This window comes from Cavenderia fasciculata (genome assembly GCF_000203815.1).
Source record: "Cavenderia fasciculata unplaced genomic scaffold Scf_Dfasci-F-a-25c12.r2-5, whole genome shotgun sequence".
In the NCBI taxonomy this organism is placed as follows: Eukaryota; Evosea; class Eumycetozoa; order Acytosteliales; family Cavenderiaceae; genus Cavenderia; species Cavenderia fasciculata.
Window position 1 is genome coordinate 1,621,792 of NW_004457729.1, and position 27,571 is coordinate 1,649,362.

At 35.6% G+C, this 27,571-nt stretch overlaps 10 protein-coding genes across 10 annotated transcripts; 4 read left to right on the forward strand and 6 right to left on the reverse strand.

The window, feature by feature from the left end:
* Positions 1 to 554: 554 nt before the first annotated feature.
* gacK (RhoGAP domain-containing protein) lies at positions 555 to 3,108 on the forward strand (the record flags this gene model as incomplete). The annotated part of the gene is made up of 2 exons (XM_004358888.1): positions 555 to 2,892; positions 3,098 to 3,108. 2 exons carry the CDS (start codon positions 555 to 557, stop codon positions 3,106 to 3,108), a joined length of 2,349 nt encoding a protein of 782 aa, XP_004358945.1.
* A 434-nt stretch (positions 3,109 to 3,542) lies between these two features.
* DFA_00971 (uncharacterized protein) lies at positions 3,543 to 4,100 on the reverse strand (the record flags this gene model as incomplete). The annotated part of the gene is made up of 1 exon (XM_004358889.1): positions 3,543 to 4,100. The coding sequence occupies one exon, from the start codon at positions 4,098 to 4,100 to the stop codon at positions 3,543 to 3,545; it is 558 nt and encodes a 185-aa protein (XP_004358946.1).
* A 599-nt stretch (positions 4,101 to 4,699) lies between these two features.
* Positions 4,700 to 10,487, reverse strand: DFA_00972 (NF-X1-type zinc finger-containing protein; the record flags this gene model as incomplete). Its single annotated transcript, XM_004358890.1, has 11 exons — positions 4,700 to 4,904; positions 4,983 to 5,566; positions 5,654 to 6,009; positions 6,099 to 6,190; positions 6,287 to 7,105; positions 7,185 to 7,863; positions 7,932 to 8,116; positions 8,181 to 8,268; positions 8,347 to 8,937; positions 9,006 to 9,252; positions 9,330 to 10,487. The coding sequence occupies 11 exons, from the start codon at positions 10,485 to 10,487 to the stop codon at positions 4,700 to 4,702; spliced, it is 5,004 nt and encodes a 1,667-aa protein (XP_004358947.1).
* A 1,138-nt stretch (positions 10,488 to 11,625) lies between these two features.
* On the forward strand, positions 11,626 to 17,659 carry DFA_00973 (IPT/TIG domain-containing protein; the record flags this gene model as incomplete). Its single annotated transcript, XM_004358891.1, has 5 exons — positions 11,626 to 11,822; positions 11,931 to 12,147; positions 12,226 to 12,856; positions 12,942 to 15,416; positions 15,459 to 17,659. The coding sequence occupies 5 exons, from the start codon at positions 11,626 to 11,628 to the stop codon at positions 17,657 to 17,659; spliced, it is 5,721 nt and encodes a 1,906-aa protein (XP_004358948.1).
* Positions 17,660 to 17,722: 63 nt separating this feature from the next.
* DFA_00974 (uncharacterized protein) lies at positions 17,723 to 19,881 on the reverse strand (the record flags this gene model as incomplete). The annotated part of the gene is made up of 2 exons (XM_004358892.1): positions 17,723 to 19,349; positions 19,418 to 19,881. 2 exons carry the CDS (start codon positions 19,879 to 19,881, stop codon positions 17,723 to 17,725), a joined length of 2,091 nt encoding a protein of 696 aa, XP_004358949.1.
* A 231-nt stretch (positions 19,882 to 20,112) lies between these two features.
* hop2 (homologous-pairing protein 2) lies at positions 20,113 to 20,981 on the forward strand (the record flags this gene model as incomplete). The annotated part of the gene is made up of 3 exons (XM_004358893.1): positions 20,113 to 20,149; positions 20,235 to 20,725; positions 20,799 to 20,981. The coding sequence occupies 3 exons, from the start codon at positions 20,113 to 20,115 to the stop codon at positions 20,979 to 20,981; spliced, it is 711 nt and encodes a 236-aa protein (XP_004358950.1).
* Positions 20,982 to 21,157: 176 nt separating this feature from the next.
* Positions 21,158 to 22,236, reverse strand: DFA_00976 (uncharacterized protein; the record flags this gene model as incomplete). Its single annotated transcript, XM_004358894.1, has 3 exons — positions 21,158 to 21,762; positions 21,861 to 21,919; positions 22,055 to 22,236. 3 exons carry the CDS (start codon positions 22,234 to 22,236, stop codon positions 21,158 to 21,160), a joined length of 846 nt encoding a protein of 281 aa, XP_004358951.1.
* A 306-nt stretch (positions 22,237 to 22,542) lies between these two features.
* DFA_00977 (uncharacterized protein) lies at positions 22,543 to 23,459 on the reverse strand (the record flags this gene model as incomplete). The annotated part of the gene is made up of 2 exons (XM_004358895.1): positions 22,543 to 23,118; positions 23,244 to 23,459. The coding sequence occupies 2 exons, from the start codon at positions 23,457 to 23,459 to the stop codon at positions 22,543 to 22,545; spliced, it is 792 nt and encodes a 263-aa protein (XP_004358952.1).
* Positions 23,460 to 23,863: 404 nt separating this feature from the next.
* DFA_00978 (uncharacterized protein) lies at positions 23,864 to 26,483 on the reverse strand (the record flags this gene model as incomplete). Its single annotated transcript, XM_004358896.1, has 3 exons — positions 23,864 to 25,632; positions 25,773 to 25,811; positions 26,363 to 26,483. 3 exons carry the CDS (start codon positions 26,481 to 26,483, stop codon positions 23,864 to 23,866), a joined length of 1,929 nt encoding a protein of 642 aa, XP_004358953.1.
* Positions 26,484 to 26,535: 52 nt separating this feature from the next.
* On the forward strand, positions 26,536 to 27,321 carry DFA_00979 (uncharacterized protein; the record flags this gene model as incomplete). The annotated part of the gene is made up of 2 exons (XM_004358897.1): positions 26,536 to 26,853; positions 27,316 to 27,321. 2 exons carry the CDS (start codon positions 26,536 to 26,538, stop codon positions 27,319 to 27,321), a joined length of 324 nt encoding a protein of 107 aa, XP_004358954.1.
* Positions 27,322 to 27,571: the final 250 nt, after the last annotated feature.

Genomic DNA, 27,571 nt, shown 5'->3' on the forward strand with positions numbered 1-27,571 from the left:
TCATCATCATCATCATCATCATCAATCGTGATTGATTGATTGATTTTAATCATTAAATACGATACCCGTAATAAACAAATCAAGAAATAGAATTCTTAATATTAATAATAATTTATTACACACATATATATAATATATATATTTATATAAATAATAATAATAATAATAATTATAGTCCAAACAATTAATCAACAACAATAATAATAATAATACAACACCAACAGATAGATACCAATATTCTCTTTTTGTCCAAAAATTAATTTTAAATCGCTTTTAACAGTTTGGTGCTAGCATTGTCCAAACAGAACATCAGAGCTAAATCTATATATAGAGTTTTATTAGATCACCAAACCAACTCAACTCAACTTCCCCATTCCCTATCTTTGAAAGTTTTTATTGTAATCATATAAAACATTGCAACAAACAAAGAAGAAGAAGGGAAACAACAATAAGAATAATAATAATAATAATAATAGTACTATCAAACATAGAATAGAATAGAGAGAGAGAGAAGTTGTTTTTTTGTTATTGTGGTGGTCCAACAACAATAAAGAATGACAGAAGTGGAGAATATTCATCAAACTAGCTCATCTTTGATGGATAGTAGTGATGAGGAAATTGATCTTTTAAACAATGACAATCATCACAATAATAATCAAGAGCATCTAACTATTAGATCTGATAGTTCATTATCAAAAAGTACATCAAGTTTGGATCAATTTGAAACTGGAATCAATCATAATAATAATAATAATAATAATAATGGGAACAAATTATCACCTATTCCCTTTTTCCAACCAATTCCTCAACAAACCAACAACACACTTCAAACTAGTATAAGTTTCAACAATGAAGAAATAATGAATCTTGTCCAACTTTTATCATGTTTTCCACAACCACCATCGTACGTTCCACCGACACATACCATTGCACAAAGTCTAAAGTCTCGAAGAGACACTGTATTTGGTTCTTCATCCTCTACCCTCAACTCGAGTTCCAATACATTGTCTTCAGTGCCATCATCTGTCACATCGACTCCAACTACATCAATGGCCAGCTTTGGAGGAGGATCAACCAATAATAGTCACTCCAATTTAAATACTAGTTTTGGTGATTTGAAATTTATTGATCAATCAATTCATAATTCTTCAAATAGTATCAATAATAATAATATAAATAATACTACTACTAATAATAATAATAGTCCAGCAGCGGTTCCACCATTATCAAATTTATCTGATAGTGCCAATACGACGCCAACCAAAAACAACAGTTCAAGTGTAATTACGACGCCTCCCCCTCCATCATCAAATCAAATTACTGCTGCTGCTACTACTGGAAACCAACCAAGTAAATACAATATCCAAATAGAAAATGAAACAATATCATCATCATCACCAAGATTACTAAAATCAAATCAAGAAGTATCTATATCATATGCTAGCGAAAAGGCAAATTATCGTCTGACTCCTCGTGGAATCAATTTCAAGCCTGTCGATTTCCAACCATTAAACAACAACAACAACAATAATTGTAGTATTATACCCGAACAAAGTAACAATAGTCCGAGAAGGGATAATTCAGCACCAACTACACCAACTCAAGCACCTACTACATCCTCACCATTCATTGGTGTTGTAAATCCATCAACTGTCACTACTACCGCCACTTCCTCATCATCATCATCATCACATTCAACACCAACTCTAAACACTATCGAAGTAAAACAACCACCACTTTCACCAGAATGGGAGGTTAATTTAAATCATTTAGAATTACCTCCACCATTGAGTATAAATGGTGATACTGCTGGAGAGTCAAATGGTGATCCACTGTTTGAACAATTGGCTCGATCTTATAAATGCGAATTTCCAACCTCTTCGCAAGAGCATGTGATCATGCTCAACAACCTCTTGACACAAGAGAATGGTCTCCTTTCCATGTACTTGGACAAGTGTCACGAGTGTGTCACTACTCCAACCAACCCACTCGCACAAACATCGTCTCCATCGGCGCGTCGATCGATATTTGTGTCGGCCGTAAAGTTGATGCAAAACGACAATGAACGACCGTCGATCCGTCTCTCCAAGACACTCATCTCTTATGGAGCCAATGCAAGCAAGATTGGTGTCGGCAGTGTCGAGTGCCACCCCGCACCACTCAACATTGAGTTGGTGTCTACGATTACAGTGTCGTCTACATCTTCTAAAAAGGTCAAGTTTAAAGTACTTATGGGCCCACCGAGCAAGACGCACACCGTATCGGTCGACCCAATCGAAGGTGTGCTCAAAAAGAAAGAGTCGTGCTCCATGACCATTCGATTGACCCTAAAGACAAGTGTCCGCATGAGACGAGCCATTATAGTCGAGGTCGAAGGCGGTCTACGTCACTACATCATCTTGCACGCCGAGACGCGTCCAACACCCTTTGGCCTACCACTCAACAAGTGCGACATGGTACAAGACGGCGCATTTGCCACTGTGCCATCCGTGTTGGTACAATTAAAACGACATATCCTCGCCAATGGCGGACTCAATGTCGAGTCTATTTTCAGACTGCCACCGGGTGACGAACGCACACTCATGATGACACGAGAGCGTGACTGGACCAACAACCAGCCACTCACCTCGTCCAACACCAACGATCTCCACAACTCTGCCGCTCTCATCAAGTTGTGGTTCCGCGAGCTCAAAAACCCAATCCTCTCTCCCATACGTCCAGAATCCTTCCTTCAATTCGAAGCCAACGAAACAGAACCAAATGAATCCAAAATCAATTCCACACTCAACCAACTACCTGAACCAAATCAAACTATTTTCCTTTGGTTAATTGATCTATTAGCAACCATCTCTAAAAATGAATCAATTAACAAAATGTCTTCAAAAAATTTTGGTATGTATAGCCAAAACAAAAAAAAAAACTCATTGATAATATTTACTTACTTTTTAATTTCTATTTCTATTTCCAATCAATTTAGCCGTTATTATTTCACCAAATTTGTATGTGTCACCATTAAATTTATCACCTCAAGATTCTTTATCTATATCTACAAAGGTTGTAAACTTTTTAAATCAAATCATTATTTTTAAACGAAAAGATGATCTTTAAAAAAGAAAGAAAGAAAGAAGAAGAAAAAAAAAGAAAAAGAAATTATATATATATAATTAATTAATAATAATAATAATAATAACAAAGTAGTAATACATAATAATAATTACTATATACATTATTTGTAAGAATAACAACTTGTAACAAATAAAACTAAATTATATACCCACTCCTCCTTAATTTATTTATTTAAATCTTTTAAAATATCCAACAACACTTCTCTTTTAGACTCTAAGAGTCCTTTTTTTGTGTTTATATGAAAATAATATTTACAATAATGTATGTCCATCACTTTTTTATTTGATTTGTTTTTTTTGGTTGTAAGGTTTCTACTATATAGTTTTTATTATCCCAAATCCCTACAACCTATGTATACGTATATCTATCTCTATTTGCTATTCTTTATCTTTTTTGTTTTTGTTTTTTTTAAAGTATTATTGAGAAGTGGCATCAATTGCTTGTGGTTGTTGATCGGTTTCAGTTTGTTGTAGTTCTTGTTGTTTACGTTTCTTTGGATCCTTTTGTTGTTCAGTAGAGTCGTCTTGGGCATCTTCAATGGTTCTCTTTGAGGTGGCACATTCATCAATAGCTTGTTCAGATGATAGACTGGCTGCAAGTTCATTTAATTTGCTGGAATTTTCATGCTGTTGTTGTTGTTGGACTTCATTTTCAACTTGGACATTTGATGGTGGTTGTACAGATGATTCTTGTTGTTCTTCTTGTTGCTCTTCTTGTTGTTCCTCTTCTTGTTGTTCTTCATCTTGTTGTTGTTCTTCAATGGATGGAACACCATTGACAATTGACTCTTCCAACTCATCTACATTTGCTTCTTGACCTTCATCTTGAGCTTCAACTTGGTTGTCAATCTCTTCCACTTTTGGTGAGTCTACTTCATCACCAATTTGTTTGAGGAGATCTGGTTGTTGTTGTGGCTCTGGTTGATCAGCACCATTAATATCTATTTGAACTTCTGCTTCTTGTGGATGATCCATATTTAATTAATTAATTATTATTATTGTTGGTGATTTTAAATTATTATTATTATTATTTGTATAGATAAATAAATAAATAAATTAATTGATTAAAAGAACTTGAAAATTAATTTGTCTTTTGGGTATAATTTAAAAAAAATGTGTAAATATAGTTGTTGATTGGAAAGAGAGATGTTGATGATGATGATAAATGAGTTGAGGTGATAGTAGTAGATAGGATAGGTAGGTAGGTGGTCTAACCATCCATCAGACAAGACAGCAGGTGAGTACTGTAGATGATCAAGAATGAAAAAAAAGGAGTTTAATTAAATTAATCCTGTTTAGTCTAAAAGGTGGTTGATGATTATAAAATTCACCCCATGGGAGATGATACCCCTGACTGTGGGATTCAGGCTTTAAAAGGCGTGGGGGTACAAAAATTGAATTAAACCATAAACCACTTCCCTCCAAAAATTTCAAATAAATTGTTGACGATGATGACCAACCAAAAACATATTTATTTATTTCATATCATTTCTTTATCTAGAGAGTGGTTTTAAAAAAGAAAGGTAACGTTATTGGTGGTAGTATGTATACATACCACACCTCTACCCTAATATCTATTTTTTTTTCTTATTTTGATACTTATTATTATTATTATTATTATTATTATTATTATTTTGATTTTGATTCTTATTATTATTATTATTGCGATGTCTATTATTGATTTGTTTTTTGGCGGTTGGTGCAGTTGGTTTTGGACCTTCAATGTATTCAACCTCAATAGTTTCCATCATTGGGAATGGCTCAGTGTTATTCTTGCAACTATATTATGTAATAATATAATAGATTAATTAGTATTGGTATAATATGAAATCGTCTATAAGATTGAGATACACTTACAATTGACAATCGGTATTATGAATTTGTTCACCTGCTACATTTGATTGGTGAGGAGTACATGGTAGTTGACATGGATGTCCACATGCCAGGACACTCTTGCAGTGTTTGTAGCATAATGATTGGGTTGAACAACGTTCCTTGACTTGATGTCCACATGGTCTTGTTTTAATGAACACAAATGTACATAAAGTAGGGTCACACTCTTCACTGCATTTTCCAGGACATGGATGCGAACATGGGAGTAAATGCAAGCATTTCTCTCCACACAACATGGGATTTGGAAGTGGTGCAGTACAAACATCTTTGATCGTGTGGCCACACAATGCTGTTTTGGATATAACCAACTTGCACGTTTTCTCCTTGGTATCATTACAATTGATAATAATCTCGTGACCACATTCATGTTTGACTGTCTTTGGAGCCGTGCATTTGGTAGAGTCTTGACAAGGCTCTGAGCATTTGTTGGTGCATGGATGACCACAGGTCATGATTGATTGGCACTTTGACGAGCATGGCTCTCCAGCCTTGTCTTCAATAAAACATCTAACCATTGTTGAATGACCACATATTAGTGTAGTTTTGACCTAGTTAAAATAATAATAATAATAATAATAATAATAACAAGATGAGTTAAACATCCATAAAAGACAATCACAATCATATATTCTTACCTTTTCATTACATTTTAAACCAATTAACGATTGGTGGCATGCAAGTGATCTGACATGACCACAACTCAAACGACGGTTGACAATTGTTTCACATTCTCCACATCTATCTTTGCATAGTTTTCCACACTTGTGTTCACAACCAGAGTGTATCTTTTCACACTTTTCAATGCAAATACTGTCTGTGGTTGAACATTTGTCTGTGATGGTGTGTCCACAGCCGAGCTTCTTTTGGACCTTTACAGGGCACTTTGGGCAATCAGCCGAACAAATACCAGTACATCTATGACCACACAAATTATCCAACTCACATGGTTTTGTGCATTTGATGTGTTTGTGTTCTCTATCAAACGAATGACCTAAAAAAAATAAAATATATTTACAAGTTGGTAAAATAATATTTCAAAAAGATATAGTTGCAACTAGCATGTTTATAATTATAACTTACATTTATAATGGCATTGATGTCCACACAACAATCTATCTTCACATTGAAGATAACATCCACCATTGGGAGAACATTGATTAAAGTCATTTGCTCTATAAAAAGTAAAAAAAAAAATTAATTAATAAATTAAATTTGATAATCTATAAACACTACGACCAAACACTACGACTATATATATGTGAACATACGTTGTAATTTTGTTGATAGTTTTGGGATGATTCTCACAAACAATTGGTAAATAAGAGGTATAGCAACCACGGTCAGTTAAAATTTCGGCAACCTCTTCCCATAATGGATGAGCACTCTTTAAGAGTTCACCATTTCCAATTATATACATTGCCAGTTTAGCTCTTGACAATGTCACATTTATACGATTCTGGATGCTAATAAACCCACCAGCTTTTTCATTGTTTGATCTGACAAGACTGACAATGACAATGTTCTTCTCTTCACCCTGGTACTGATCTACGGTTCTCGACGCCAACCCTTTCATCTTGGGGTAAAAGTTTATGAGGTTTGAAATTTTACTCTTGATTTTGAGAAGTTGTCCAGTGTAGGGTGTGAGGATAATAATATCTGAGCTATCATAACCTTGGTTGATCAGATATTTTGCCAATTCCACCACAAAGTCCATTTCAAATAAGTTGACCTTGGATGATTTAGTATTGTCATTTAATTGTTCGGAATGACGGTGATCAATAAAATGAACGTTGCTTTGTAAACCTCTGATTTTATCCTTGCTCTCGATCGATCTTGTCACGACATCTTGATGGTTTTGAAGTTTAGGATAGATTGATTTGATAAAGCAAGAAATATTGGGAGCCATACGACGTTGAGTGTTTAGTGTTTTAAAAGTTGATCCTGGTAACTTTGTAATTCTTTCAAAGAGCGAAACATCAATGTTATGTTTGTTGAGTTGATAAACAGATGATGATGGACGAAGTTGAAAGTGATCTCCAATCATAATCAAATGTTCTGCAGAGGGTGGAACTACAGAAAGAATATGACTGAAAATAATAAAAAAAATTAATCTTTTTTAATTCCAACATTTAAAATTAAATAATCGATTTAATATTTGGTACGAACCTTTCCATTACTTCGGCTGCTTCTTCAATGATAACCACTTTTGATTTTAATTTTGATAGTACATCCTTGAGTCTTGAAGCTCCAGTTGTTGTCACGCCAATAACTTCAGTTTTACACAACTCGGTTACATAGGATTGGTGTTCATAGTTTTTAATGTTTTCTGTTTCTACTTTGTGTCGCTCCACTAAATTTCCATAGATCTCTAATAAAGACTCGAGATACTTTTTTTGGATATGACTCCAATAGAGAGCTCGGTTGCTAGGATCGAGATCAAATAGATTGTCCACTTCAAAACTGGCCGAGTTTTGAGACATGGCTTGGAATGTCACTGTCAGGTCGGTTGGAGTCACTTCCTTTTCCGATAGTCGATCCAATCCATCGATGTTTATAAATCTTGCATTCATTTGGTCTATTACATCGTCTTCATCTTCTCCATCGTCGTCATCCTCCTCCTCCTCCTCCTCCTCCACTTCATTGGGAACCGGTTCAGAATGACTAGTTTGAATAGTAATGCCTTTTTTCTTGACAAAATGATTCTCAATTTCCAATCCCAAAGGTTTGAGCCATTTTTTAAAAGAGTTGTATTTCTTTTTCTTTTTTTGGAAGATTTTCTTTTGCTGGGCTGTCAATCCACCTCCCTCGGTTAGGAATGCAATTGGCACTGCCCCTGTTGATAATTCTTTTGTTGAATAATAAATATAATAAGTAATAAGCATAAAAAACTTTAAAAGTATAAATATTTCATACCTCTTAATATCAGGTTCAGTGATTTTATCGTTGCCTTTCTTTCATCTATCATATGCCAATGGTCATGTGATCGGCGAACTTTTTTTGCAAGACTGAACTGTTCCATACCTGGGTCTCTAGACTGGCTTCCTATTCTCACAATGTTTTGAGTAGTTTTAGCAACATTATTGATAAATTGGTCCAATCTATAAAAAAGATTAAATATTTAGGTTGTAATTTTAAAAAATGATTAAAAATACTACTACTTACGCATGATTTGAAAAGCAGATAACAAGAATTGGATGTGATTGCTTTTTCAATATATTTTCAAATAGTTTTAAACCAAGATAAGATTTACCTAAAAAAAATAAAATAATAATAATTTGCGTTATTACCACAATTTATAATATATTTTTTTTTGTTTGTTTATACATACCAGTACCAGGAGGACCTTGAATTAAAGCTAATTCATTTCTTAGACTATGTAAAAAAGCTTCTTTTTGGGAATCATCCAATGTACCGAGTTGCTTGGGAATGCTGCTTTCGACCAATACATCGACATTTTTGTAGCTCCTTTTAGAGTATTCTGGATCCTTGATGTCCTCGTAAAATGTCTCACTAAAGTCAAACTGCGAGTCTTCAAGAATGTAGTTTGGTGGCTTCATATTTTGCAAGTTACAAGAAACCAAGTAATCTTGGAATGGAACCTTGTCGATATTCTTTAACGATGTCAGAATATTTCTGTGTTGTTCAAAATACGATGGAGATTCTACCATTGTCCATGACGATAAATAAAACATTCCAATATTCTTGGTGTTTTCATCATCTAAAAATGAAATATCAATTTGTGCTAGGTCTCCATCAGATGGACGAGTAGTCACCGTTGCCCAATAGATTGTTTCAAAGTCATCATTTGTCAAACCTACCAAATTACCATGCAATAATTTTGATGTCTTTTTCCATTTTATACGTTTATCTACACGAAATTTAACTGAAAAAGATAATGATTGAAAGCATGATGTATTTGCTTTTTGAGAAAAGAAATAAAATTAGATTAAACATAAACTTGTTGTAATTAAATGTGTATACACATACCAACAAATTCAACATCTTCATAGATATTTTTACAATAATTTCCAGCAAGATAAGTTTGGATGGACTCTCGCAGAGGATGTACAAGGTCTTCTCTCAACAACTTGAATTGCGTGTCAATATAGTGTTCCTTTGAATAGTATACACCAACCATTAATCCACTTAGACCTGGAAAAGGACCATGTAATTCTTCAACAGTTGGAATGATTGGTAATTCTTGATAATTGATTGGAAGATCTTTATATATTTTCTTTTTTTAAAAAAAAAGTTAATTAATACAAATCTTTTTTTAAATGATCATTATTATTATTATTCTATACTACGTACACTATCAATAATTGCTAATTTCTTTAGCTCTATCATTCTGATACAATCAATTAAATTGCTTGATTTTGAATAATAAAGCATCACAACCTTTTTAAATGGTTCAAAAGGAATCTTGTTACAACCTCCTTGAAAACGGCTAGATATTTGGTGGAACACCGTTGCTACATCCAAGATACGTTCTGGTGGAGTGTTTGCTTTGAAAGCATGGTCCAAATAGTTGTCCATATTTGAATGATGTCCCATTACATTTGAGTTGAGTAGCATTTGGTATAGCTCATTGGTTCTTTGTTGGATGATACTCGCTCTAATTGGCTCAGCAGCAAAGAACTTCATTATGAGGGCCATGGTCTCATCGGATAGCCCTGTTTGACCAAGAATATCTTCTAGCTGTTTTCTTTGGTTCGTTGCAAGCACGTCAGTGATGTCACGTTGACTCTTTCTTGACTCTGGATCATCACTTTCAAATTCATATAGTCGCTTTCTTAGGTATATTCTAATGCCCTCTTGACTAGAAAATGGTTCATAATCCTTCTTTACATAACCCGACGAGGAGGTGTGAGTACCATCTTTAGATGTAAATGGTTGTCTGTTGTAACTTCTTTGGTAAGGAGTTTTTTCACCCAACGATGATGTCGAGGAAGAAGATGAAGAAGAAGAAGAGGAGGAGGAGGAGGTTGATGTTGAACTACTGTTCTGACGATCTTTCGAAAAGAATCTATCAAATATTGCTGCTTCATCTATTTCTTTTGATGGTTTTGATTTACGATCTTCATTCTTTGTTGTAGTAGTAGTAGTAGGTGTTGTTGTTGATGATGATGAACTATCATGACGGGGTTGGTTGTTATTGTAACGATTATTGTTAAAGCCGCCACGATTATTGGTATGACCACCACGGGTATTATTGATATGGCCACCACGGTTATTGGTATGACCACCACGGCTATTGATATGACCACCACGGTTATTTCGATCAAATAATGATGATTGAGATGGACGATTGTAACTATGAGTATCACCAGAAGAGGTATGTGAACTAGTAGAGACAGTACCAGAGGTAGCTCTAAAAAAGACTGAAGAGTTGTTGTTCAAATCGGTCTCTGATTTTCTTGTTTCCCTTGCTCTCATCAGCTCCTGAATTTCTTTGTCAAGGTCATCCATTTCGGAAAATAAATGACAAATAATAAATGTAATAATTTTTTTTTTTACAAATACAGATACACAAACAAATAAGATAAGAGAGCTCTAATTATATATATATTTTAATACAATGATTTCTGCGCTCTTGAATCTTAATAATGTTACTGCTGCTGCGTCAGCTCCCACACATTTTTAATTAATATTTTTGATGATTGGGGGGTAGCTAGAGAGAAAAAAGAAAAGTGAACCAACAATCAACCCTCATTCCACCAATTTCTCTATGCGTAGATTTATCTAGATATATCTTCTTTTCTTCCTCTTTCTCTTCACAGTGTAAATAAATATATTATCTTATCTTATTTTATACTATATATCTTTAATGATGGGTGATGATATCATCGATGCAAAGTACTTTAATAAACAACTTTGACAACAGGCGCCTGTCACCAGAGATAGAGAGAAACCACCACGACTCATGTCACTCCGTCGCTGTTGCAAACTAGGATACTATTCCTCGTCATCATCATCATTATTGTCTATAGACAACCAAACAACCCAACTTGTTTCTCCTCTCTGCTTTTTTTTCCACAGCACATTATTAACAACAATCCCATCCTTCTGATTAACAACTATTTATAGGTTCTCTACAAGATTCTCGAACAACAAAACTACTATGTCTTGACAACAAACATTTCTAGGTACAAGAAAGAGAGGGATGCGTCATAGTTGTCCTTGCAGTTATCCTCTCTTGCAAGAGCACCATGTGGATTTTTTTTTTTCTCAACGGCCCACCAACCGTACTCATCTACGATCTGAATCAGATTTTTAAAAAAAATCGTACCTACCCGATTTTTCATGAGATGGAGGGATCCCTCACCGCATACCAAGATATACACGATCTGACAATGTGTGTCTGTTTGGTTTGAAAAAATATATATTTTCTTTAGGCGCATCTTGGCTTCCCAACCAACACAACACCTCCTCCACCTCCAACCAAACAATAGAGAGTTGTTTTTTTTTGTTTCTTCATCCTTTTCATATCTATTCTATCTATCTCTATATATCTGTTTTTATTTATCTATTCTTTTCTTTTCTTTTTTTTTGTATAATTATAAGGCATTTTTTTTTCTATTTTTAAAGAGAGAAAAAAAAGAAAAGAATGAAAATAATATTTTTATCTGTACTATTACTTTTTATGTTGGTATCGGTTGGACAATCGGAACTCATTCTTACAGCCTATAACCCAACCAATAATCATTATTACCAACGTTATCAATTCCCAACAGGATCTTTCCTAACAGGATACAATGCAACTCAATTTTGTTCAGATTTACCAGTTGTCAATGGTACTCAAGCGTATGTATAAATATATATATTACAACAACAAAATATTCATTCGTTCATTTAAATAATAATTTATTTAATTAACTTTTGTTCTCTCATATATATCTTATATTTTTATAGATACCTTGTAACTTGGACAACCAATGAAGAATGGTTATGGGCACATAGTGTTGGTATAGTTACCATTGAAGCTTCTTGGATGTCAGGTACTGATACTCCATCGGGTAGAGATGGTGTCTGGTTTTATAGTTCGGGTCCAGAGCGAGGACAACCTTTATACAACCTTTATTTTGATAAATGTTATACTTCTTGTCAATTTGGTCCAGTTGAGCCAAATGTAAGTAAACACCCAAAAAAATATATATATATAATTTATATATATCAAAAAGAATAACAATTAACCTTTCTTTTCTAGTTAATTCCAAATGAACATTATTTACATACTAGTGGAACTAAACTTGATCCATATTGGAATAATAATAATAATCTTGCAGCTATTCCAGCTGTTATTTGTGAGTATGGTGGTATGGAAGAACCAATTATGGCACCCGTCTCTACTGCAGGTGGTGAAATGACTGTCACAAATTTGGGAGGATACCAATTATCTACTTTAACCATTACATTTTCAAAGGTGGGTGAAAGCACAACCTTTACATGTGGTGGCATTCAAATTATAAACTCTACTGCCGTTACCTGTCAAATGCCAGCACAAACTGGTAAATACACAGTTGTTGTCAAGGATGGTACCAACAAGGTTTCAAAAACCTTCAACTATCAATTTGAAAGTCCATTTGTCTCTTCTGTTTACCCAGGATACACCCAAGGTTCACTGTTGACTATAACTGGTACCAATTTCGGTTCCGATGCCAGTAAACTTGTTGTCACTGTCGGTTCATTGCTCACTCCATGCAATTCTATCAATTTCCTCGTCACCAGTCAAGCTTTTACTTGTATTCTCTCTGCTTCATTATCAGTCAATAACAAATTACTTCCAATTATAATGACTGTAGATACTTTATCTGTTAGAGCTTATAAACCTGCTGTTTGTATGTATAAAGAGAATAGTTTAAATAGAATATCTTAAATAATTCATTTAATTAATTCCACTTTTTTATCTTTCTTTCTTTTTAGATTATGCTGCAAATAGAATGTTTTATTCAGGATTTATTAGTTCTTCAACATTCCAAGTAACCATTGCCAATTATTCATCACAACTGAGAGTTGATGGACAACCAGGTCATGCAGCTGTCATCAATAGTCAAGGATTATACGAGTTTTTAAATAATACTCTTCCATTCCCATTTGGTAGTGCTGTATGGCTTGCATGGCAGGGTGCTACATTTAACCCAGCCACTGGAGGTTATACCTATATGTCTGGTCCCACTAATGGACAAACTGTACCAGGTGGTATCTATACACTCCAGACTCCCGACACTAGTACTTGGACAGCCTCGTCACAACTTTTATACAACCTCTGGAATGGTACTTTGGCCATTTCCGCTGGAGCCGGCTCTACGTTGGTCGAGTATGGTGGTGATACCCCACAATTTAGTGCAAACACTACCAATATGGTTGGTACTCAGGGTGGCAACGTATCCATGTCGATGGACAACTATGGTACTCAGTTTAGTAGTATCGTCATTACATTCCGTGGTGCTACTGTTCCCTATTTTAGAGACTTTATCCAATCCTATTTGATTGCCAATGTACCAATCGGTATTGACGGTCCATACGAGATTACCGTGTCGATTGACGGTCGTGCTACACCTACCAAAACACAATACATCCAATACAGTCCACCAAATGTTGCCACTGTCAACAAAATCCCCACAACTGGTGGATTCATCACCATCCAAGGTACTAGTTTCTACAACCTAGTCTCTGCTCTCACTCTTGGCGGTAATTCATGCGGTGTCTTGTCCTATGTCACTGCTCACACCATCGTCAGATGTCAAATGCCAGCTGGTTCAGGTATCTACCCATCCACTCTAAAGGTCGGTGCACAAGTATCCAACTCTTTCAACGTTATGTATGAAACACCAGTTGTCTCTACAGTCACACAAAACATTTCTCCATTGGGTGGTAGTATTACCATCAGTGGCAGTAATTTCTTCAATGACGCTACTCGTATTCAGGTCACAGTTGGTGGAGTAGTTTGTAGTAATGTCAATATCGTCACTGCACACACTTCAATCAGTTGTACAATGCCAGCTGGTCAAGGTACTAGTTATGCAGTGGTTGTCACTGTATCTGGACAAGTATCCAACAACAATGTACTCTTTTCCTATGCTGTCCCGACTATCACCAATGTTCGTCAAATCCAAGATTACATTGAAATCGACGGCAACAACTATGGATCTAATCTAGCTCTTGTCAATGTTGTCATTGGTTCGATTACCATCACCTCTTCATGTACACTTCAATCCAACACATTGATTCAATGCAAGAATCTTGCTACTACTGTTGTCAGTGGTGTTGTCAGTATCACCGGTCCATACCCAACTGCCCCAACCTTTACATTCACATTCACCCCCTACTTGACATCCATTACTCCAACTGTCATTCCAACCAATGGAAATACAATCATCACAATTAATGGTAGATACTTTGAACAAACATCCAATGGAGTATCAAACACTATCAGTGTTTCTGATAATGGAGTAGCATCATCTTCTTCTCCACCACAATATGTCAGCAACCAAAGATTATTATATACTAGTCAATCGGGAACTGGTGTCCAAAAGACATTGACCGTTTCTGTCGGATCTAGAGCATCGAATGCATTACAGTATAGTTATGGTGCACCAACTCTATCTGCCACTCAGTCTGGTTTGAACATGAGATTGACAGGTACCAACTTTGGTAGTCAACTAGGATTGGTTTCAGTAAATATTGGTGAGCTTGATATGACCCAGATTGCCTATTCTACCCCACACTCTGTTTTGGATATTGTTCTACCAACCAACGTTCAAAATGGATTGGTTACTCTAACTGTAGACGGTCAGACTGCTTCTATTACAAATTTCAAGTTCCAACCAACTATTCTATCGGTACAAAGCCCACCTGTTCTCGGAGGACAATATAACATTACAGGTTATTTAATGGCAACTACCAACCAAGCCGGTCAATCTACCTCTCCAGCATTTACAGTCAACTCTCAAGCAGTTTCATGTGCCGTCATTGGCGAATCAACCAACACCTCGCCATACACCTATCAATGTCAAATGCCAGCTGGATCAGGAAAGGTACCAGCCATCATGACCATTGATGGAACTTCATCACCAGCATTCACCTTTGCCTATCAATCCCCAACAGTCCTTACTGCGTCATCTACCTACTACCAAACACCAGGTCTTGTCACCATTACTGGAACCAACTTTGCCAATACTAATCTAGTAGTATCTATACAATCAGCCAATTGTCCAATCAACCAGTTTGTCAATGACACCTTTTTGGTTGTTTCCTATGACTCTTCTGTCGTTCCACAAGGTTCATTAAACGTATCGGTTACAGTCAATGGTTTGAATGGATGGCGTCAAGCATTCACCTACTTTGGTCTCAGTATAACGTCGGCCGAACAAATTGGTGAAACTGTTGAAATCCATGGTAATTTGTTTGGTGATGTTTCCAAGCTCACCATATCTGTAGGAAATGCCTCGTCGGTGACAGGATGTACTGGAAATGATACATTTATTCAATGCGCCACTCTACCAGCCTCTGCGACCAGTGGATACATCTCTGTAAAGAATGGTCCACTCTTTGATCGAGTCATGTTGCTCTTTAGACCAATCCTCACATCCATCACACCAGTTTCAATCCAGACATCTGGCGACCAAATTACATTCCAAGGTAGATTCTTTGAAGATTTCAACCCATCAACTGGTTCCATGGAACCTATTCAAGTACTAGTCGATGGTAATGCCTTGTCTTCTGTCACATTGGTCAACGCTCAATCATTGATTCTTGATGTGCCAGCTGGTTATGGATCCGATCACATTGTCCAAGTATCGTCATTGTCGCTCTTGTCAGAGAATACTTTTAAATTCACCTACAACAATCCACAAATTGTTTCAGTCGTTCGTTTAGATGCTTCTGATTACAACAGTTTAACTATTAGTGGATCAGATTTTAGTGATAACGCACAAGTTGTTCAAGCTACCATTGGAGGTGAATCACTTGTTCTTGTATCAGTCACTCATACTGAAATCATTGTCACTGTTCCAGATAGTGCTAGAAATGGTTTGGTTCAAGTAACAGTATCTGGTTTGGTATCTAATGAAATTCAATATGCCCTACAACCAGTCCTCTTGGCCGTCACACCCACCACCAAGTTATTAACTTCTGGTGCCAAGGTTACAGTCACTGGTTATTTCCTTTCAAGCACAGACTCTCTAGATCAACCATTACAATTAATTATCAATCAAAACTATACCGTCGTCGGTGAGAATAGATCAATTGTATTCTCATACTTGTCACCATCGATCAATAGTCCATACTCTTTGGAACTTTCCATTCCCATTGGACATGATTCATTTGAAGTTTCTGCCTATTATCCATCTACCAATCTCCAATCAAACTCGATCTTGGTTCAATACCACGAACCAATCGTGACATCTGCCACACCAGTTCAAAAGAATGTTGGAGGTGATGTAACCATCTATGGACAATCGTTTGGTGATGGAGACAATCTAACCGTCACTATTGATACTGTCGAATGTACAGACGCCAAGTTGTTGGATGCCACTGTAGTTTCTCCTCAAAAGATTGTATGTCATTTTGATGCAAGTGTAGATACACCACTCAACCAAACACTCAATGTAACAGTCACTGCCCATAGTCTTGTTGGTACTGGTGCCGTTTTCCTCTACACCAAAGAGTTGACTTGTCCAAACAACTGCTCTTTGCACGGTATATGCCAACCACTCACTGGTAAATGTCTCTGTGACGCTGGTTACCTTTCCAGCCCAGACTGCTCTACCAAGGATGATGGAAATGTTAAACCAGTCGACCCCAATGTCGATCCAAATGGAAATACCACCTTCCCAGCCAAGGTTAATTTCACTATTGCCATTAGTCATCTAAGAGAAATCAATCTATTGGACAATAGCATTCTCAAGACACTCTCAACCAAGAACCTCGTATGGAATGTATCAACTGTCTCTGATAGCCAAAAACTCTACACTGGTCGTTTCCCAACTGACCCAGCCGTTATTTTGGTGACTATTACCAATTTCAAGGATGCAGGATCGATTGTGTTTGCCGGTGAGACCATCCCAATCGAACCCAACAGTGTAAAGTATGAAGTCACTATCACCGATTGGGAGTGGGTCCAAGCTCTAAGCACACTCGAAATCATCTACAACACCAAGACTGATAAAAAATCGACATTCAACTGTGAGGAAAAGGATACAGCTCTCACTTCTACTCAAGATTCGGAATCACTCTACTCTTTCCAATTGGATACTGGATCATCAGTATTGAATGCACGTTTCTCTACTAGAATGATTGTAGATTCTAGAATTGTACCATCCAAGGTTCTTTTATTGGATGCCAATGATGAACTCTATGGCAAGGTCAACACTACCGAAAAGGAGTACAATCTTTTAGTAGCCATGCAATCACCACATTTCACTGAATCGACTGTCCTCGATCCAACATTCTCATCACTTCTCAAGAGTGAAACCAAAACAGAGTGTGGTTCCACTTCAAATTGGCGTATTCCTGTTATCGTTGTATGCAGTGTAGTTGGTGGAGCACTTGTCTTCCTCTCTGCTTTCCTCGTACAAAGAAAACTTCGTCATAAAACTTTAAATTCTATTCAAATGTCAAAGAAACGTTATGTCGATTAAATAAATAAACAAATAAATAATTAATAATAATATTTTAAAATTAAATTTTAATTTCTTTACTATTTATTTCTTTTCACCAACTATTGATAAATTTCTTGTATACCATTTTGCACCAAAAGATGAATCTATTGGTTTCTTTTGATCAAAACGTAAACCAGTTTCCTTGACTCTATGAGCCCAAGCCTTTTCCTTGTTTGATATACCCTTAAGTTTATAGTATTCCATAAATAGACTGAGTGTTTTGAGTGTTGATTGATTGATTTCATTTTCTTCAAACCATTTGAGAGCATGTGATTCTCTACTTAGCAATAGATTGGTTTCAATGATTCGATGAACCGATTGATCGTATAAAGAGCGATCGGTGGCTCGCAATATGGCAAGGTATTTGGTGAATAGGGTGCCATACTTTTGTAGTCTTGCTTGATCGAGTTCAAAGAAGGCGAGTAGGTCGGGGATGAGACGGAGATCGACATCTGCCGACTCTTTGGATTCGGCCAACTCGATAATCTTTTCAATCTCTTGGTGTTGGCCAGTGAGCAAGAGATATTGGATTGTGTCTCCATAGATTGACCATTTGAGTCGAGGTGTCCTTTGTCTTGTAATCTCGAGTGCCTTTTTCAATAGTTCGTGATTACGTATTCTACAAGAGACATAGAGTGCCTTGCTCAAGAGATGATGGGGTATCTCGACATTGGTGTGTTCTGATGCAAAGAGATGAAACACCTCTTCTAGACACCACGTCGCATACCCTTTGCGATGCATACATATACCAATGACATTGTGGTAGAGGTCAAAGAGGGATTTGTGCAACTCTGCCTTGGTCATGTCTGGCTCGCGTATACGGATAATCTCTGCAAAGAGAAAACTGATAAAATTCTTCATCGTGTCGATCTGGTAGTCGGGTGTGCGACTGATATAGGCATTGACGAGTGCAGTGAGCACGAAATTGTTGTAGGCAATCTTGGGATAGTTTTCAGTGAGCACCTTGTAAAACGAGTTGATCTGATCGACCGTCTCGATCTTTAGAAGTGCCGACGATGCCATTAAAATGGTTGGTTCGACGCCATGTCTCTCCATCTCGGCCCAATACTGATCGTAAAGGTCGAATCGCTTGATACGGGAGAACCCAACCAACATTGCCTCGAAAATACTAGTATCCACCTTGGTATTGGAGAGTTGTGCGTGTTGTCTCTCCTTTTCATAGATTTTGATGGCACGTCCAACATTGTGATTTTCATTGACCAACACTTGAATAATGGCAGCATTAAAAGGGCCCCATTTAGACAGTCCTTCATAATCGACCTCTGCCTCTATACGATTAACCTTTTGTAGTTCCATTCTATTTAATCGTACCACCTGTATGTATGTATCAATTGTGAATTTACTTTTATATTGTTCTTTGTATTCTACCAAAAGTCCATAGAAATTTTTTGCTTTTGTCTCTTCATTTGTATCCAAAGCAAACTTTAGAAACAATGTCAATAAATCGATATTAACCAATCGTTTTCTAGTCAGTGCACGTGACATATGCCACAACATCTTATTTCTCTGTGATTTATATAATATCTCTGATATGGATTGATAGATTTCAAGATCTCTACAACCTATCTTTTGTAACCATTGATTAATATAATATACATATTTTGGACTTTCATAATATACATTATCATTCTTTAATGAATTTATTAAACTAAATATAAAAAGAGTAGATTAGTATTAGGAAAGTTTTGTTTGTACAAAGAAGTAAAAAGAGGTTACCTTTGACTATCAAGTTTGTTTGTTTTAGGATCAACAAATGTTGATGAGAGGTATCTAGTCAATTGAACAGGTGAAGGATACTTTTCTAAAATTGGATGACTTGGTTCTCCATCCCCTACAAATTCTTGATCACTATTGAATAATTCAAAACTTCCTTGTTGTTGCGTGTTCTGAGATGATGATGGCGGTAATGCAGTTGAAGTTGAAGTAGTAAAATATCGACTATGTTTATTATTATTATTCTTGGTACAAGTATTATTATTATTATTATTCTTAATGTTACTGATTAATTCTATCGACCTAGATGATTGACTTTGATAGCTATATTGACAACATTGATTATATGTTGATGATGAAGCTGATCTAGTATTATTTGTTGTTGTAATGAGTCTGATGTAGCTACCACTATTCAAACCTTTCCTACACCATGACAGTATATTTGTAGTTGTCTTTTGTGTCAACATCATTTATCGTGTGAACACCCAAACAAAGTAAGTATCTCTTGATCATCGGTCATTCCCATTTTCATTATCTCTCCTGGAGTCGACGATTCAATATTCTTTTTTTATTTATTAATTTTTTCTAAGAAGTTCGATTATGAAACAATAAACTATTATTATTGCAACTTCAAATTCATTACATTGTCTTTCATACTTTAACAAATATATATATACATATAACATACATATACTAAAATGGGACCAAAAGCAAAACCAGGAGCAAACGCAGAACGTATGTTAAACATAAATAACCTTGTAGATGATGAAGAACCATGATTAGTACTAACCTTTATATATATTATTCTGATCAATTAAAGTTGATAAAGTATTACAATATATAAATCAAGAGAATAGACCATTTACAGCAGCACTTTTAGAACAAAAGATGCCATCACTTACAAAGGCTGCTTGTCAAAAGATACTCAAGGCATTGGATGATAAAGGAAAGATTGCATCGAAAGAGTTTGGAAAGACATTGGTCTATTGGAAATTACAAGAAAAGGAAGAGTTGGATGAATATGGACAACCTATAAACGGTGGCAAGCCTACGGTTGAAGACATTGCTCGTCAAATCACTTCAAAAAAGGCAGAGGCTGAATCATTGGCCAATGAATATAAACAACTTCAAGTAGAATCTAGAAAACTTGAATCACAACCAACAGACAAGGAAATAGAAGATGAAATTAAAAAATTAACAGAAGAAAACAAAGCATTACAAGACAAGGTTAATCAATATGCAAAGAAAAAGGATGTTGTCATGTCTGAATCTGAATTAAAACAATTAAAAGAGAATCATGCAAAAGCAAGAGTATGGCAAATATATAATATAATATATATTTAATAGTAATCATTTATACTAATAATTATTTAATTTTTTTTAGAGAGAATGGGTAAAAAGAAAGAAAACATTTAAAGAAGTTGTTGATGCAGTATTGGAAAGAACTGGAAAAAAGAAAGCAGATTTGAAAGAAAATATTGGTTGGGAAGATGATGAAGATCTTGGTGTTAAAATGATTGAAGATAGAAGTAAACCAGATAGAGATGTTAAAAAGGTTAAAAGATAAATCATTTAATTAATTATTAGTGATAACTCTTTTCTTTTTTTTTTGTAAATAAATACTATTAAATAATATATGTTTTTGTTGTGGGGAATTATTTATTAGAATTAAATAATAAACTTTTGCTTTTCTCCATCAACTTTAATAATCGTTCTTTGTGATATTCTTCTATTCTATTTGATTTATCTCTTTTTTCCATCTGACTTGGGAGTTCCACCACCAGTTGAACCAGCAACTTGCTTTTTTAGAGAAGGTGATTCATATGCAGATTTGTTGTGTCTTCTTGCACCAGCAATTCCATCCAAATATCTTTGTTCGTCTTCATCATATTCTCCCTCGTATTCATCGTCATCGTCATCATAGTAGTAGTCATTGTACCGCGAAGAGTTGGAGGAATGTGAAAGACTTGTTTTAAAGTTGTTATGGTTGGTGTAAAATGTTTTTAGCTCGTTGAGTGCTGTTTCAATGGTATAAATGTGAGACAATATATCTTCTGGATCGAATGGTTCCAAACGACTGAGATCGTCACGTAGTCGTGTCATATTATCTGTTATTGTCAAGAGTTCCAATGCATCGCTTTGATTGGTACCCGCCAAATAGACCTTGCTGTTTGGGTTGCGGACTGGTGGTGCCGATTCAATCATCAGTCCAACCGAATCTCTTAATCTAAACAACTTTATCAATTCCTCTAAAAAGTAGGTGTGATCAAGACACCCAAGGTCAACCTCTACAGTCGATGGATGTGGTTTTGGCGGAGGTGTCACTTCAATAATTCTATTATCATTCTCTACATATAATTGTTTTATATCTAGACAAAGGAAACAAGTAAGATATTAATATTAATACTTTTTCGTTCATTCTCCCATGTGTCTCTTTGATTCATACCAGCTTTACAAAGTGGACATGCAACCTTATTCTTTATCCAATTATCTATACATTCTAAACTGTTTTTGGTTTTGTAAAGTTGATTAGAATAATGTAAAAATTAAGGTATTCATTATCACAATCATTGTTCCCTCTCTCTCTAGAGAGAGTGAGTATCAATAGCTTGATCTTCTAATTAAAACCTATATAATTACCAATAAGCATGTTGACATCCAACTACACTTGTTGTATTTGTCATTGGACTTAGACAAATCGGGCATGTTTGATTATTATTACTATTATCTGTGCTATCGCTATTACTACTATTATTTATATTTCTGTTTTTATTATTATTACTATTACTATTATTACTATTATCAATATTGGTCGTCTCCATTTTTAATGTTAATATTATATTTGTATATGTATATGTACAGGTATATCTATGTATTGTATCGTTGAATCTATGGTGTATTCTGAACAATAGGGGTGATTTGATTAAATCTAATCAACAAATAAATAATATATATTTATCTATCTTTGTTGTAAGTACTAAAAGGTGAAAACTATTGGTTTCTTTCAATTCGCGATTTTACTTTTTATTTCTCAGTTTTTGAAACTACAAAATCCGTTTATTTATTTTTAATTTATTTTCTTTTATTTATGAAAAAATGAATGAAATGAAGCCTCTTTCTCTCTATATTTAATATTTTCTATTATAGTTACGAACAACTACAACTTCTGGTTCTTGGTCTATAGTAGATGAAGCTGGAGCAATGGTGAAAGGGAAAATGATAGTTCCGAGGTTGGCTGAACCTTCATAAAACTTGACAGAGTTGCAACTGCCGGCACAGATTTGTGAAGAGATGGAATAGGTATAGTTTCCGACTAAATTGGAACCGATGGTTGGAATGGCCATTTGGAATGGGACATAGGTACCGGATTCACAGTTGACTATAATAGTGGTGTTGGTGACGACGACGGTACCATTCTTGTCGGTAATGTTGAATTGGTATTCACCGACACCAAGGGTTTGGGTGATATAAACTAAATTCTTGAACAAAATGGTGTCACCATACTTTGGCTTGTCTGGGAAATTGTTGACTTGAGTGGTATAGGCTGATGGTCTAGAGTTGACAGGACACAATTTAGAGATGAGACAGAAATGGATTGGATCGGCATTCTCAATAATCTTTGAGTATGCTGTTATATTACCAGATGCATAACATGTGGTATTACAAATGGTAAAGGATTGTGTATCAACTTTTTCACATAATTCCTAAGTATGGAGAAAAAAAAAAAAAAAAAAAGATCAAGACAGATATTAATAAATATTCATGTATGTTCATGTCATGTGATCGGGTGCAAGACCCTATTGTGATTATATATATATATTATACATACAGCACAATCAGCAAACTTTGTGGTACCATTCAAGGTTTCGATGATATTGGGAGCAGCAGCTTCAAAGTTAGAAATACAAGTGAGACATGTTTCAGTTGGTACTGGGGGGGCTGGGGTTGGTGAGGGAGTTGGTGATGGAGTTCCGACTTGGGCAAGACCAATAGAGATAAAGAGAGAAAAGATACAGATAAGTGAAATGATTGTGAATTTATTCATCTTTGTGTGTGCGTATTTATTTATTTATATATTATATGTATGTGTATGATGATGATGTAACAATAGACTATGATGGCCTCGGACAGTTTAGATAAATATTGATGGGTTGATTTGATTTGCTTTGGTTTTTTTAGAAATATCTCTCTGGAAAATTAGTGAACTAGTGCTTAAAAAAAGATATTTTGGTTGACGACTTTCCTACCCATTGATGATGAATTCAATTCCCTCTTTTATTCGTGTCCTTTGACAATTTAAATATCAGAGTACCCATTTTTTATTTTATGTTAATATCTTGATTCGATGGATAAATTGTTGGATTCGATGGATAAATTTGATGATAAATGTGGTTCCGGAAAACAACTGCTTGTTGCTCGTCGTTCCACATCATCGAGGTCGACCTAGCTTTAATTATTGTAATGGTATTCGTAATGGAAGCATTCACCATCTTGGCAATCGCCGACGACCTCGGTTGTTTCACATTGCAGGTCAACCGACACACATCCACCTTGAGAATGATCACAATAATTGTTCTTGCACTTGTCGGTGGAGACTTCACAGACGACTTGAGAGATGGTACACTTGTTGTTGATGCAACGGTCGATATTACACTTGTTGTTGCTGTTGCATTGAGAATCATCTGTACAACAACCTTGGATAGGAGTGTAACAACATCCAGTTGATGGATTACAAGAGTCTACTGTACAGACATTGTTGTCATTACAAGTGACTGGAGAGGAGACACAACCCTTGGTCTTGTCACAGTACGAGTTCTTGCACTTGTCAGAGGCGTCACATTGGATGGGAGTGTGGCAACATCCGGTAGAGTTGTTGCACGAGTCGGTAGTGCAAAAGTCACCATCATCACAAGTGACTGCATTGGTGATGCATCCTCTGGTCTTGTCACAATACGAGTTGACACATTTGTTGGAGGTATCACAGACAACTGGAGTGTAGACACATCCTTTAGTCTTGTCACAATACGAGTTCTTGCATTTGTCAGACGAGTCACAGACGACTGGAGAGACGGTACACTTGTTATTCATACAACGGCCAGTATTACATTGGTCACCAGAGCATTGAGAATTGTCGGTACAACAACCTGGAATCATAGTATGAGTGCAACCAGTTGAATTGTTGCAAGAGTCGACTGTGCAAATGTTATTGTCATCACAATTGATTGGTGTTGATACACATCCCTTGGCAACATCACAGTACGAGTTGGAACATTTGTTGGTGGTATCACATATGACTGGAGTATAGACACATCCTTTAGTCTTGTCACAATACGAATTCTTGCACTTGTCAGACGAGTCACAGACGACTGGAGACGATACACACTTGTTGTTCATACAACTGTCGATATTGCATTCGTTGCCGCTGTCGCATTGATCATTGTTGGTACAACAACCTTGAATGTTGGTGTGAGTGCAACCAGTAGCACTGTCACATGAGTCTAGAGTGCATAGATTGTTGTCATCACAAGAGACTGGGGTGGAGACACAACCTTTGGTCTTGTCACAGTACGAGTTCTTGCACTTGTCAGACGAGTCACATTTGATTGGAGTGTTGTGACAACCAGTAGAGTTGTTACACGAGTCAATGGTACAATAGTCACCATCATCACAATTGATTGGAGTAGATACGCATCCCTTGGCGATGTCACAGTAGGTGTTGAGACACTTGTTGGAGGTATCGCAGACGACTGGAGTGGAGACACAACCCTTGGTCTTGTCACAATACGAGTTCTTGCATTTGTTAGACGAGTCACAGACGACTGGAGACGATGAGCACTTGTTGTTTGTACAGCAACCAGTATTACATTGATCACCAGCGCATTGAGAATTATCTGTACAACAACCTGGAATCATAGTATGAGTGCATCCTGTTGAATTGTTGCACGAGTCGACTGTGCAGACGTTACCATCATCACAACTGATTGGTGTTGATACACATCCCTTGACAGCATCACAGTACGAGTTGACACACTTGTTGATAGTGTCGCAGACTACTGGCAATGGAGAACACTTGTTACTGATGCAACGACTAGTAGAACATTTGTTGGTATTGATACGACCAGCACAATCAAGATGAGATTTACAACATGAATCATCTGATTTCGAACAAACTGTAACCTTTACACAAGTAATACATCCGTCTAATTGGTCAGTATTAGCTAAAGAAAGAAAGAGAATGAGAAGTAAAAAAAAAAGAAAAAAGAGAGGAGAGGGTTGTGGGGGTAAGAAACAATAAAATAATATAATATATTAATTTTAATTTTTTAAAATTATTTCAATCTAGATTGATAAAACATACCTTGAACAAAAACAGACAGTAAAAATAATAAAGAAATTACTTTAAAAAACATAATTTTTTTTTTTTTTTAAAGATACCAAAAAGAGATAATAAATATTATAAGTTTGTTTGTTGTTGTAAGGAATAATAATAATAATATTAAATGTATAAAATAATAATAATATTTGATTGATGAGTATTTGGGTGATCAAAAGGAAGAATTTATAGTTTTCAAACAAACATTTCTTTGCTTAAAATCCTTGTTAAAATCCAAAAACTATTCATTTAGTCAAAGACTGCTTCATTTCCCCACAACACCTACACCACCTCTTCATCATTTCTATATTTGGTAATACCCTATCATTAAATATGATATGATCTCTTTTTTTTTACCAACTATGGTAGGTAGTTCTTTCTCGACTATTTCTTTTATAAATTTGTAGTTGTTTTTTCTTTTTCCAAAATACAAGAATTATTTTTATTTCAAATATATATGTATATGTTATTATTTATATTGTTGAAATATATATCTAATAACTCGAATTATTTCTTTCCAGTTTTTTCCTCTTGTCATTATCCTTTTGTTGTATTTGGCCCATCACTCAGTATACAATATTGTTCGATTAAATCAAATTGACTATGAGATAAAAGATTCTTTGCTAATTCCATCTTTTTAATATTTTCCAATGCATTGTATAATGATTTTCTCTTTACCTTTTCATTAAATATCATTGTTTTCACTGGCCCTAGATTTGAGGGTCAGTGTCAACAATAGAACTATACCATGTATCAGGCAGTAGAAGTAGTAGAAGTAGTAGAGGAAGTAGAAGTAGTAGAGTCAGCAGGGGAGGTAATAGTAGAGACACCAGAATCACCATCTACAAACTCTCCGTGCTTCCTCTTTAGCTTTTTGGTTGCAACGGGCTTATATTTAGAGCAATCAACGAGAATCGTGTCTTGCATAAACCTTGGTGTATGGATGCCTTCTTTGGCCAATAATAACATACAAAACTCCTTGTCAGCTTCGTTCATTTGGTCGAAGCGCTCTTGGACAGTTATGCTTGTTTCTGCTGGAACAGGTGTTGGATTGGCACCCGACTATGTATTTTGGCATTGATCACAAGTGCAATTGTTGTGCTTAACCTTCTCGTGTCTCTTCCGGTCCTTGTCATGCACGTAACCACGAGTACAATTGGAATGTGTTCAAAAGAAATTTTTTGGCACAGCGATCGGTGCATGTACCGGAGCCTTGCATGAACTTGGGCAGGTGTGCGGTGTACTGTCTCGCTTGGCGAGAGTTTGATATTTTGTTACAGTTCTGGTGAAGACAGGTTCGAGATTCAATGCTATCTGTCATAGTTATTATTTGTTTATTGTATGTTGAACAAAAGAAAAATGAAACAATAATCGAATCCCGTTGTCTCACTAACCATCTTCGAAGAAGACACGAACTTCTGGTCACCCCAAATATCCAATATCGAAGTACTTCTTCTTGCTCTGTGATTCGATCCCCATTCTTGTCCTGTATCATATCAACCATATATAATATATTATATATACATAGAAATAAACAGATTTATTGATCAAAATAAGGGCAGAGCAAAGGGTAACAAGCAATCAATATATCGATTAGCGATGATCCTATCCATCAGACAAAATTATTTGAAATACGCCAATCGATTTTTTTTTAATTTTTTTTTTGTTTGAATTCATACTTTCTTTCGTGTGTTGAAAGATAATTAACTTTTGTTCTTTCAATTTCATAATATCTTTTTTCTAAAACTAAAACTAAAAGACTGATCAGTCTTTGACAAAGAGAG